The 13,600-nt window shown below is 35.9% G+C and overlaps 1 protein-coding gene across 23 annotated transcripts in view; it reads right to left on the reverse strand.

Annotated features, from left to right (window-relative positions):
* The window catches only part of SENP7 (SUMO specific peptidase 7), a 164,341-nt gene that overhangs the window by 100,047 nt on the left and 50,694 nt on the right, over positions 1 to 13,600 (reverse strand). For all 23 annotated transcript variants that reach the window (XM_060416974.1, XM_042232290.1, XM_060416902.1 and 20 more), the window contains one exon: positions 4,228 to 4,325. Coding sequence is in view for 18 of the 23 variants with exons in the window: in XM_042232290.1 (XP_042088224.1) it covers positions 4,228 to 4,325 (98 nt within the window). In the remaining 5 variants the exon portion in view is untranslated. The remainder of the gene's footprint in view (positions 1 to 4,227; positions 4,326 to 13,600) is intronic.

The following is a 13,600-nucleotide window of genomic DNA, read 5'->3' on the forward strand; positions in this document are numbered from 1 at the left end:
ATACCAGATCTCAAGTCAATAACCTAACTATATATCCTAAGAAATTATAAAAAAAAGCACAAACTATGTCCAAATCAAGAAGAAAATAAGATTATAGTGGAAATAAATGAAATTAAATATAGAAAACCTGCAGAGAAAACTGATTAAGACCAAAACTTGGTACTTTGAAAAGATCAAGAAAATCAACAATTATCCAGGTAGACTGAACAAAAAAAAAAAAACAACACTCAAATTATTAAAATCAGGAATGAAAGAACAGTCATCACCAGCAATATTACAGAAATTTTAATGCCATTCTAACATGTATACTATCATGTGAATTGAATCGCCAGTCTATGTCTGACGCAGGATGCAGCATGCTTGGGGCTGGTGCATGGGGATGACCCAGAAAGATGTTATGGGGAGGGAGGTGGGAGGGGGTTCATGTTTGGGAATGCATGTAAGAATTAAAGATTTTAAAATTTAAAAAAAAATAAAATAAAAAATAAAACAAACAAAAAAAATAAACAGCGTTAGAATACTATGAACAAATGTATGACAACAAATTAGATAACTTAAAATACACAAATTCCTAGAAAAACAGAAGCTGGCAAAACTGACTCATTTTTAAAAAGTAGAAAATTTCAGAAGACTTATAACGAGCAAAACTCTGAATTTGTGTAATTTGAAAGATTCACAGATACACATACATATGCATGCAAGCACATTCACCACCAATAACCAGATGGCTTCACTGGTGAATTTTATCAAACATGTAAACAAGAATTAATCACAATCCTTCAGAAACCCTTCTGGAAACCAAAGTAAGACAGAATACTTTTCAGCTCATCCTACAAGGCCATTATTAGCCTCATTCCAAAGCCAGACAGAGACAACATTAGAAAATAGCAGATTATTTTCCCTTCTGAATACAAACATAGATATCCTCAATAAAAATCCTAGCAAACTGAAACCAGTAACAAATAAATGGGATCATAAATCAAGACAAAGTGGGATTTATCCCAGGAATAGAAAGTTGGTTTAAGATCTAAACATCAATTTATGTAATATGTTATATTAATAAAGGATACAAATTATATGATATAAATGCAGAAAAAACATTTGACAAAATCAACACACATTCATCACAAAAAGCCTCTAACCAATTAAGAACACAAAGGAACTTCCTCAACACAAAAAAGGGCATGTCTGAGTCTATTTAATCTACAACAAAACATCACAGACTCAGCAGCTTACAAACAGCAAACGTTTATTTCTCACAGTTCTGGAGGCTGGGAAGTCCAAGATCAGGGTGCCAGCCCACACGGTCAGGTTCTGGGTGAAAGCCCTCCTCTGGGCTGTAGACTGCAGACTCCTCAAAGTGTCCTCATGTGGTAGAGGGCACCAGGAAACTCTGAGCGGTCTCTTTTATAAAAAGAGCACTAATCCCATTCATGAGGGCTCTACCTTCATATCTGAAGCACTCCCTCAAAGGTCCTACCTCCAAATATCATCACATTGGGTATTAGGATATCCACATATGGATTGCTGGAATATACAGACATTTAAACCATAGCAGGAAATCTATAAAAAACCTATAGCTAACATCATACTTAATGGTGAAATACTAAACGATTTCCCTCTGAGACTGGGAACAAAGCAAAGATTTCTACTCTCACCACTTCCATTCAGTTCAGTTGCTCAGTAGTGTCTGACTCTTCCATTATATGTTATATTGTCTAACTAGGACAATCAGGCAAGGGGGAAAAAAATTAAAGGCCTACAGTTGAAAAGGAAGAAGTAAAGTCATATTTATCTGCAAGTGACATGATCTTGTATATATATCCCAAGCAATCTACTAAAAACTTCTAGAACTAATAAGACAAACAGCGTCACAGTATATAAATCAGGGCTAAAATATATAAATCAATGGGATTTCTACACACTAGTAATGAACCATCTGAAAATAAATTTAAGAAAACATTTCCATTCACAAGAGCATCAAAAGAAGAAAATACTTGGGAATAAGTTCAACAATAAATGTCTAAGACACACTGAAAGTTATAAAATATTGTTGAAAGAAATTGAATAAGACCTAAATAAATAGAAAAATATATTCATGGACCACAAGACTTAATTTGTTAAGATGGCAATACTCTCCAAGTTGGTCTGCAGATTTTTAACATGTCCTCCATCAAAATCCTTTTGGCTGTTTTGCTAAAAATGACAACCTGATTGTAAAATTCAGCTCCTCAGCTCCTCCCCTGGTGGTCCAGTGGTTAAGAATCCATCTTGCAATGCAAAGGACGTTGGTTTGATCCCTGGTCTGGGAAGATCCCACATGCCGAGGAGCAGCTAAGCCCATGCATCAGAACTTCTGAGCCAGGGCTCTAGAGCCCACAAGTTGCAGCTACTGAGCCCATGTGTCTAGAGCCTATGCTCTACAACAAGAGAAGCCACTGCGATGAGAAATCCATGCACAGCAGTGAAGAGTAGTTCCACTTTCCACAACTAGAGATAGCCCACACGCAGCAACAAAGACCCATCACAGCCCCAAAATAAAATAAATAATATTTTTAAAAAATTAAGTTCAGCTGAAAATGCAAAAAGCCCAGAACAACCAAAACAATCTTGAAAAGGGACTTCACTGACAGTGGTTAAGTCTTCATACTTCCTCTGCAGGGAGCATAGGTTTGATCCCTGGTTAGGGAACTAAGATCCCACATGCCAGGTGGTAAAGCCAAAAAAAGTTGTTTTTTTTTTAATTTTTTTAAAACTTGAAACTACTATAAAGTTGGAAGACTCACATTTTCCAATTTCAAAACTTACCACAAATTACAATACAGTGTGCAGTACACAGTGGTACTGAGGTAAACAGACATATAGATCAATGGACTAGAATTTCAAATCCAGAAATAAACCTGTATATTAACGTTAACTGATTTTCAACAAAGGTAGCAAGAAAAATTGGTACCTCTTCAACAACTGTCGCTGGGAAAACAGCACATTCACAAACAAAGATATAAATTCAGATGCCTATCTCATGCCATACCTAAAATTAAGTCAAAATTGATAAAAGACCTAAATCTAAGAGCTAGAACTATAAAAATTCTTAGAAGAAAACCCAAGAGTAAATCACCATGACCTCAGATTAAGCAACAGTTTCTTAGATATGACAACAAAAGCACAGCAACACAAGAAAAATAGATAAATGGGATTTCATCAAAGTGAAAAAAACTTGTGCTTCAAAGGACACCATCAATAAATTGAAAAGCTGAGTGAAAGAAAATACTTGCCAGCCATATACCTGATAAGCACTTGTCTCCCAGAACATTAAAAAAAAAAAACACCTCTTAAACTCAACAATAAAAAGATAACACAATTTTTAAACAGGAAAAGGATCTAAACAAACATTTCTCCAAAGAAGATATACAAATGACCAACAGGCACGTAAAAAGACACTCAGTGTCATTGGGAAACATTTATTAAGACCACAATGAAACATCATTTCATATCCACTAGGACAACTATGGAAAAAAAGGAAGGGAAGAAGGGAAGAAGGGAGAGAAAGCAAGTATTGGTAAGGATAGAGAGTCCCTGATATATTAATTTACTAAGTACAGTTCACTTGAAAGGTGCAAATTCAGACTAAATAGCTTACAAAGAGCTCTGATTTAAGTTCAAGAATTCCAATTAGTCATCTAACTTGTGCCAACTCTCCAAAATTTTAATTTTTACTTTGTTACTGTCATTTTTTATTCATTTACTGTTCTTAAAAAATATAGCCTTTTGCAAAATAACAACTTTTTAAGCATTTACTATTGTCCAATACTAAAAATTTAGCTCTGAATTCCTTCTAGTAAAAATTGTAATTTGAATCCCACAACTATTTAATTTCAGCATATCAATTACTCATTAATACTATGACTATAGGACTGCAGTTGCTAACTGGGGCATTTTTTTCACTACAGACCACAAGTGATGAACCCAGCATGTTAATGAGTTTATATATAACCCTTGCTTTATTAGATAAATCTTGCAAGATGTTCCAAACACACAAACAAGAAGTTAAGATGACTGAGAATCACAGAAAGTCAGAGCTTACATGCAACCATAAAGGCCACTGAAGTCAATCACTGTATTTTAGAAGCTGTGGTAACTGAGACCCAAAAAGGTTAAATGAATCATTCATGGTCACATTTACATAGCATAAGACCATCCTGTGTCACACACATACATGTATCTTACCTTTCTGGTGATATCTTAGAAGTGACAGGATGACCACGAACACCTTTTTTACTTTTATGGTCTAGAGAGAGGACCTTATTTCTTAGGCTCCTTTTCAACTAAGAAAAAAAAAAATGGAATTTGGAATTTCAATAATAGAGAATACAACAATTGAAAGACACATAAATTTTCTTTTTATTTAAAAATTAAACAGCCAAACTCACAATGGTTCACAGAGGGGTAAAAATGCAATCTACAAAACAACCTGGCATCTTTAGCTGGTGGAGAAACAAAAACCCACTAAATAATAGAAGAAAGACATTTAAAAATATAAAGGTAACTTTAGTCAGGAAATCGACATTTTAAAATTCAAAAGCTTACGTAACCAAAAGACGTTGAATGTGTTTAAGGAAATATAAAAATAATTATCTGTCAATTAAATAGAATCTGCAATTCTGAAGTAACTGCATTTATAAAAAACTGGAAGGGATTACAAATAATTCCCTATGAACTATTACATGGAGAAACTTTATGAAAGAGTCAAATATCTTATTAACACTGTTTAAATTTAATCTAACTAGAAACAACAGTTAAAACTAATTTAGTTAATATGCAACAGTATGAGTCTAGACAAAAAAATTATTTATCTTCTCTTTACATTAGTTTCCTTATGTGGTAAGAGTTGTTTGTGTGTGCTCAGTCATGTCCAACTATTTGCAACTCCATGGACTATAGCCCACCAGGCTCATCTGTCCATGGGATTTCCCAGGCAAGACTACTGGAGTAGGTTGCCATTTCTTCCCATGGGACTTTCGCAACCCAAGGATGGAAACTGCATCTCTTGCGTCTCCTGCATTGGTAGGAAGATTCTTATACACACACACACACACACACACACACACAATGGAATATTATTTGGCCATAAAAAATGAAATAATAGCATCTGCAGCAATATGGATGGATCCAGTGATTATCATACTAGGTGAAATAAGGCAGAAAGAGAAAGACAAATACTTTGTGATATCACTTACATGTGGAATCTAAAATATGACACAAATTATTTATGGAACAGAAACAGACTCAGGGACATAGAAAACACTTATGATTACTAAAGGAGAAAGGGGGCAGAGGAGGGAAAAACGAGGAGTTTTGGATCAGCAGTACAAACTACTACATATAAAATAAACAACAAAGTCCTACTGTATAGCACAGGGAATATACTCATATCCTGTAACAAGCCATAATGGAAAAGAATATCAAAAAGAATATGTATACATATGTACAACTGAATCACTTTGCTGTCCACTTGAAACTAACACAATGTAAATCAACTACAGTTCAATTTTAAAAAATACTGTCTTCCTCAAAGAGGTATCTATACATCCACGTTCAAAGCAGCACTGTTCACCACAGCTACAAGGTGGAAAAACTCAAGTGTCCCATCAATAATAATATCAACAATAACAAAATGCGGCATATACGTAAGGAAATATTACTTACCCTTACAAAAAAAAAAAAAAGGAAATTCTGATATACATTACAACATGGATGAACTCTGACTGTGAGATAATAAAAAATACTCATATTGGTCTCTGCCCACAGTTCCTGACACAGAACTCCTAAAATCCTTGTAATTTCCTTGGTAATAAGAGCATCTTTCGCTATAATATTGGTTTTTAACCCCAATTCCTGTCACAAGGCTTCTAAAACCCTGGTTAATTTCCTGGGTGACAGGAGTATCTTTTGTACTAATAAAGTGACTCTAGGTGAGCTTCTAGTCACTAGAAAGACCAAGTCAGTATTATGAGCTTAGAATTCTCATCTCTGCCTCCCATTCCATGGAGAGAAGAGAAGCTGGAAACAGAGTTAATTATCGGTCATGCCTATGGGAGGAAGTCTCCATCACAATCCCAAAAGTACGAGGTTTGAAGAGCTTTCAGGCTGGTGAAACCCATCCACATACCAGGAAGGCGACAATCCCACCTCCACAGAGAAGAAATTCCTGCAAATCGGGACCCACCAGACCTTGCCCTATGCATCTCTACATTTGGCTGCTCATCTGTATTATTTATTATGTCCTTTAATAAGCTGGTAAATGTACATAAGTGTTTCCCTGAGTTCTGTTAACTGTTCTAGCATAAATTAATTCAACCTGAGGAGGAAATCATGGGAACCTCAGATTTATATCCAACTGGTCAGAAGCACAGATGACAACCTGGACTTGTGACTGGCATCTGAAGTGGAGCGGATGCAGTCTTGGGACTGAGCCCATAACCTGTGGGATCTAAAACTATCTCCAGGTAGTGTCGGTTCAGTTCAGTTCAGTTCAGTCGCTCAGTCGTGTCCGACTCTTTGCGACCCCATGAATCGCAGCACACCAGGCAGAATTGAGATAAACTGCAGGACACCCAGCTCGTGTCCCAGAGGACTGTTTGGTGGGGGGAAAGCCCACATACATGTGGTGGGAGAAGTGTTGTGAAAATGATAATAGTCTGAGAATAAAGGAGAAACACAGGAGGAAGAGGGTTTTTCCCAAAGCGATGACATTAGGCTAAGTGAAAAAAGCCAGTAACAAAAAGACAAACACTCTATGATTCTAGTTATACAAAGTATCTAGAGTACATAAAGACAGAAAATAGCTTGTACATAGAAATAGAAAACACACTACACCAAACTAAAAAAATGTCTGCACAGGAAAGAAAACCATCAACAACATGAAAAAGCAGTCTATAGAACTGGAAAAATTACCTGTGAAACACATATCTGATAAGAGGTTAATATCTAAAATATACAAAGAATTCATACAATTCTACAGCAAAAACATCTAATTTTACAATGAGCAGAGGATTTTAACATTTTCCCAAAAGAGATATACATATGGCCAACAGGTATGTGAAAAGGTGCTTAATATCACTAAACATCAAGGAAATGCAAATCAAAACCACAGTGAGCCATCACCTCACACCTGGTAGAATGGCTCTTATCAAAAAAAGACATGAAGAGCTGGCAAGGATAAGCAGAAAAGGAAACTCCTGTATACTGCTTATAGGAATGTAAATTGGCAGAGACGCTACGGAAAACAGTACAGAGGTTCCTCAAAACAAATTATAAAAATCACCATATGATCTAGCAATTCCACTTCAACTTCTGAGTATTTATCTATAGGAAACAAATCACTAACTGAAAAAAATTATCAACAACCCTTGTTCACTGCATAATTATTTACGATAGCCAAGAGGTGTAAACAATCTAAGTGTCCATCAATGGATGAATGGATAAACAAAACATGTTATATACACAAACACACACACACACATGGAATATTATTTAACCATAAAAAAGAAGGAAATCTTGCCATTTGCAATATCATGGGTGTACTTTCAGGGCATTATATTAAGTGAAATAAGTCAGAGAAAAAATAAATACCATATGATCTCACTTAGATGCAGAATTTTTTTTAACTCATCAGTACAGAGAACAGATTTGTGGTTGCCAGAGACAGAGGTTGACAGTTGGGGGAAATGGGTGAAGATGGTCAAAAAGTACAAATTTCCAGTTATAAGTAAGTCCTGGGGATATAATGTACAGCATGTTGACTTAGTGAACAAAACTGTACTGTATATTTGAAAGTTGCTAAAAGAGTAATGAGATGGTTGGATGGCATCACCAACTCAATGGACATGAGTCTGAGTAAGCTCTGGGAGTTGGTGATGGACAGGGAAGCCTGGTGTGCTGCAGTCCATGGGGGTAGCAAAGAGTTGGACAAGACTGAGTGACTGAACTGAACTGAAGAGAGTAGATCTTAAAAGTATCATCATGGGGAAAAAAAGATTGTAACTATTAATACGTATGGTGATGAATGTTAACTAAATTTACTATGGCAATAATTTTGCAATTTAAATATGTATCAATTATTATGGCTTTCCGTGACAGCGAAGCTGGGGAGATTCCAGCCAGGAAAAGAATGTCAGATCTCATTGTCCTCCTAGGTTTTTTTTTTTTTCCAGCTGTGCTGGGTCCTCATTACTGCATGCAGGCTTTCTCTACTTGCAGAGACTGGGTGCACTCTCTAGGTGCAGTACATGGGCTTTTCATTGTGGTGGGTCCTCTTGCGGAGCTTGGGCTTTAGGTGAGTGGCCTTTAGTAACTGCTGCACGTGAGCTTAGTAATTGTGGTACATGGGTTTAGCTGCCTTGAGCCATGCGGGATCTCCCTGGACCAGGGATTGAACTGGTGTTCCCTGCATTGCAAGGCGGATTCTTAACCACAAGACCATCAGGGAAGCCCCTTCCTGGATTTTTGACACTATCCTAAAGCCCTTGGATAGAATGGCTTGATCTCAAAGACAAATAAATCAGAAGCTGTGGTATATACATACAATGAAGTATTACTCAGCTATAAAAAGGAACAAAATTTGAGTCGGTCGAACTGAGATGAATGAATCTAGAGCCTGTTATACAGAATGAAATAAGTCAGAAAAATAAGTACGTATATTAACATATGTAAGGAATCGAGAAAAATGGTACTGATGAACCTACCTGCAAGGCAGGAATAGAGATGAAGACATAGAAAACGGACTTCCAGAAACAAAGGGGTGAGGAGAGGGTGGTCGAACTGAGAGAATAGCATTGAAAGATATACATTACCATACGTAAAACAGAAAGCTGGAGGGAAGAAGCTGCATAACACAGAGAGCTCAACCCAGTACTCTATAACAACCAAGAGGGGTAGGATGGGCTTGAGTGTGGAAGGGAGGTTCAAGAGGGAAGGGACATATATACTTATGGCTGATCCATGATGTTGTATGGCAGAAACCAACACAATGTTGTAAAGTAATTATCCTCCAATTAAAAATAAACTAAGAAAGAAGAAATGTAGTTAAATTCACCAGCTGTGAAAGCCATACAGCAAACTTTTCTTCAAGATTTTTTCCTAAAATAAAGTATATGAAAAAAATTTTTTTAAATTTTTAATTAAAATTGAAAAATAGTTTAAAATAAATAAATAAGTATTATGTTATATGTGTGGATTCTTGATCAGTCTCATGTCTGACTTTTTGTGACTCTATGACTGTAACCTGCCAGACTCCTCTGTCCATGGAATTCTCTAGGTAAGAATACTGGGGTGGTTTGCTATTTCCTTCTCAAATTATATTATATACCTAAAACTAACACAATATTACATAGTAATTATATCTCATATCAAAACTTATATCATATTTGGCTCACCAAATGTACCACATTAATGCAAGATGTTAATGATAAGGAAACTATGTGTGAGGGTAGGGGAGAGTAGTGCAAGTACACAAGTACTGTTTGTACTATCCCTTCGTAAACCTAAGACTACTCTAAAAAATAAACTCTGCTAATTAAAAAAAAAAAAGTAAACTGACGGTAGCAAGTGCTGGTACCAGAAGGTGCCACACATTACTGGTGGAAATGTAAAATGGTGTTCTGGAAATCAGTTTGGCAGTTAGGTATATACTTACCACATGACTCAGGAATCCCACTTCAAGGTATTTATCCTAGAGAGATTAAAACGTCTGCTCACAAAAAACTTGTGTTCTTAATTGCCAGAAACTGGAAACAACCCTTATGGGTGTCCTTCAATGGTTCATTTGGGAATGGATAAACAAAATCACTGCAGATGGTGACTGCAGCCATGAAATTAAAAGACGCTTACTCCTTGGAAGGAAAGTTATGACCAACCTAGATAGCATATTCAAAAGCAGAGACATTACTTTGCCAACAAAGGTCCATCTAGTCAAGGCTATGGTTTTTCCAGTGGTCATGTATGGATGTGAGAGTTGGACTATGAAGAAAGCTGAGCACCGAAGAATTGATGCTTTTGACCTGTGGTGTTGGAGAAGACTCTTGAGAGTCCCTTGGACTGCAAGGAGATCCAGTCAGTCTATTCTAAAGGAGATCAGTCCTGGGTGTTCATTGGAAGGACTGATGCTGAAGCTGAAACTCCAATACTTTGGCCACCTCATGCGAAGAGTTGACTCATTGGAAAAGACTCTGATGCTGGGAGGGATTGGGGGCAGGAGGAGAAGGGGATGACAGAGGATGAGATGGCCGGATGGCATCACCGACTTGATGGACATGAGTTTGAGTGAACTCTGGGAGCTGGTGATGGACAGGGAGGCCTGGCGTGCTCCGATTTATGGGGTGGCAAAGAGTCGGACATGACTGAGCAACTGAACTGAACTGAAACAAACTACTGATACAGTTTGTTATTCGTCAACAACAAGGATGAATCTCACTGGCACTAAACTGAGTGAAAAAAACACTCTCAAAACATTAAAACATTACATGCTCCATGATTACATTCATGTGACACTCTGGAAAATGTAGACGTACAAGGAGAGAAAACTGTTAGCACAGACTATGGATGAGGATAAGAAGAATCTACAAAGAGGATAGCACCAGGGAATTTTTTGGAGTGATGGAACCATATAGTATCTTCACTGTGATGACAGTCCTATGAGTCTATAAAGATCCTGTGACTCACAGAACTTTACATCAAGAAAAAACTGATAAATACAAATACACTTTTATTACATTGGTGGCTGCAAAATGTATACATTTGTCAAAATTCAGAGATCACTTAAAATGGATTAATTTAATTATATATAAATTCACTGTCAAATATATTTGAGAATAAATATAAAGTATATATTTAAAGGGGCAAAATATTTGGACACATCACGAAAAAGAAGATACATAACAGCTAAGCAACATATGAAAATATTTTCACTACTATGTATAAAATAGATAACTAATGAGAAACAACTTTAGACCACAGAGAACTCTACTCAGTGTTCCGTGGTGACCTAAATGGGAAGGAAATCCAAAAAACAGGAGATATATGTATAAATATGGGCTTCCCTGCTGACTCAGTGGTAAAGAATCTGTCTCCCAATGCAGGAGACTCGAGTTCAATCCCTGAGTCAGGAAGATTCCTTGGAGAAAGAAATGGCCACTCACTCCAGTATTCTGCCTGGGAAATTCCATGGACAGAGGAGCCTAGTGGGCTACATATTTAGTTCATGGAGTTGCAAAAAAGTAGGACGTGACTTACTGCCTGTTCAAGTCACATAAACAAATAAAATGACTTAGTGACTAAACAACAAACGTACACGTAGAGCTGATTCACTTTTCTGTACGGAAGAAACTAACACACCATTGTAAAGCAAGTACACTCTAATAAAAAAATATGAAAATATTTTAACACCATTGGTATCAGGGCAAAACAAATTAAAAGTCCCAACGTTCACCAACAGAAGAATTAGATAAATGAATTGCATTATACTCATATAATAGAATATTGCTCAGCAATAAAAAGCAACAAACTACTAATAGGTACAAAACAAAAATGAGCAACAACATTTTACTAAGCAAAAGAAGGCAACACAAAAGAGTATACACTGAAAACAATAGGCGAAACTATCTTACAAATATAGAAATTAAAAAATCGCTTGTCCAGAACAGGGTGGGAATAGAGACAACAGACAAAGAAGAGATACAAGGGTAAGGGCAAAGTGAACTTTCAAGACTCATGACAATGCTCTATTTCACTGAGATATTGGTTGCATATGTTACATTAGTCAAAGCTCATCCAATTATATACCTAAGATCTATTTTATATATCTGAGTAAAAAACACAAATAAACAAGTTAAAATTCTGCTAAAGATTATGGAAACTGGCATTTATCCCTTTTTCTTTCATTGAAAGCTACGGTGGTGTGTGGGAGAAACCATGAAGCAAGATTTGGGTACCACCTCAAAGTCTACAAAATATGAAGCACATTTAACAAATACTGCTACATCTAAAGCAACAAGGGACCAAGGTAATGCTGACACATCTGCCACTTCAAATCTCAAATATGATGTAGATTTCCCAGAAGTTAAGTATCACTATCCTAAAGAAGACATCCAACTAGTATAGGAAACTAGTCATAGGAAAAGAAAATTTGCTTCTGAGGAGGCTCTGTTTCACTTAGTGGGTCAGAGAGAACAAGAGAAAATAAGTTGTTACTTCTAAGGAAAAGAAGCCTGCTGAAACAAAGAGGAGTTAAGGAAAGAGAAGAAAGCAGACTGTATAACATAGAGACCTAATACCTAAAGAGCTCTCTGGTGATCCATGTCTGCCTCTTGAAGGCCAAAAACTAAAGAAAGATTATATGACCCAAGGGTAGAGGAAGAAACACATTTAGTAAGACACTTCTTAAGAAAACAAATTCAAATCACATCCATTTACTTAGATTGTGTGTATTTAAAATGATATATTTTTACTCCATTCAGTATGCCAAAGCATAAAATAAAATATGCAAATATAGATAAAATTTTCCTAAAATAATATATTTTTTCCTTCTGTTAGCAACAATTTCACTACACGATAACATTCAGTATGAACTAGTAAATTTGTAGAAATATGGAATCTCTCATTGGTGGCAATACATATTGGTACAAATTTTCTGAGATAATTTTTCAGTACTTATAAAAATTTAATATACAAACTTCCTTATACCTAGTAATCCCACTCAAAAATGGTTCCCTGTTTATGAAAAATAAAGGTTTCTGCAATACTATTTATATTAGTAAAATTCTAGAAACAACCAAACTGTCTAATATCAGTGTACTAAGTGACTAAATTATTGGATATAGTATATTTGGGGAGTATTGTAAAGCTAATAGAAAATAAGCAAAAGAGGTACATCTAAATGTGTTAAAACAGAAAAAATATTAAAATATTACTAACTAAAAATGGCAAAACACAGAACAAGATGTATTTCATGATCCCTCTTCAGCAATGATCAAAAAATGTATAGTCATACATGGGCAGCATGCTTTTTCCTTCTTGAAAGGAATGAAAAAAAAAAAAACTGTCAGTAGTGACTGCATTCAGGAAATAGTCCCATTTATTATATTCCTTTTCTGTACCCTGTATAAAAAACAAATGTACTATTTAATAACTAAAATTTTAAATAACATTAGGGAATTCCTTGGTGGTCCAGTGGCTAGAAAACTGTACTTTTCAATGAGTTCAGTCCCTGGTCAGGGAACCAAGATCCCACAGGCCATGAAGCACAGTCAAAATAAACAAATAAATAAATAAATAATGTTAAAGCAACTAATACTAACAGCTAATCTTTCCTCTGAGAACAAGTTTTAATAAATGGTTAATTTTTCTTGTCTATAACATAAAAATACATATATTCAAGGTGACTTAACATCTGTTATCCTAAAATACAACCATTATGAGCTAAACTGTCCCCTTCAAAATTCGCACGTTGACGTCCTCACCTTTAAAATATATGTACGTGAAGATAGGGCCTTTACACAGGGAGTTTATGTTTAAATGGGGTCAAAAGGGTGGGAACATAATTTAC

This window comes from Ovis aries, chromosome 1, assembly GCF_016772045.2.
Source record: "Ovis aries strain OAR_USU_Benz2616 breed Rambouillet chromosome 1, ARS-UI_Ramb_v3.0, whole genome shotgun sequence".
Taxonomy (NCBI): Eukaryota; Metazoa; Chordata; class Mammalia; order Artiodactyla; family Bovidae; genus Ovis; species Ovis aries.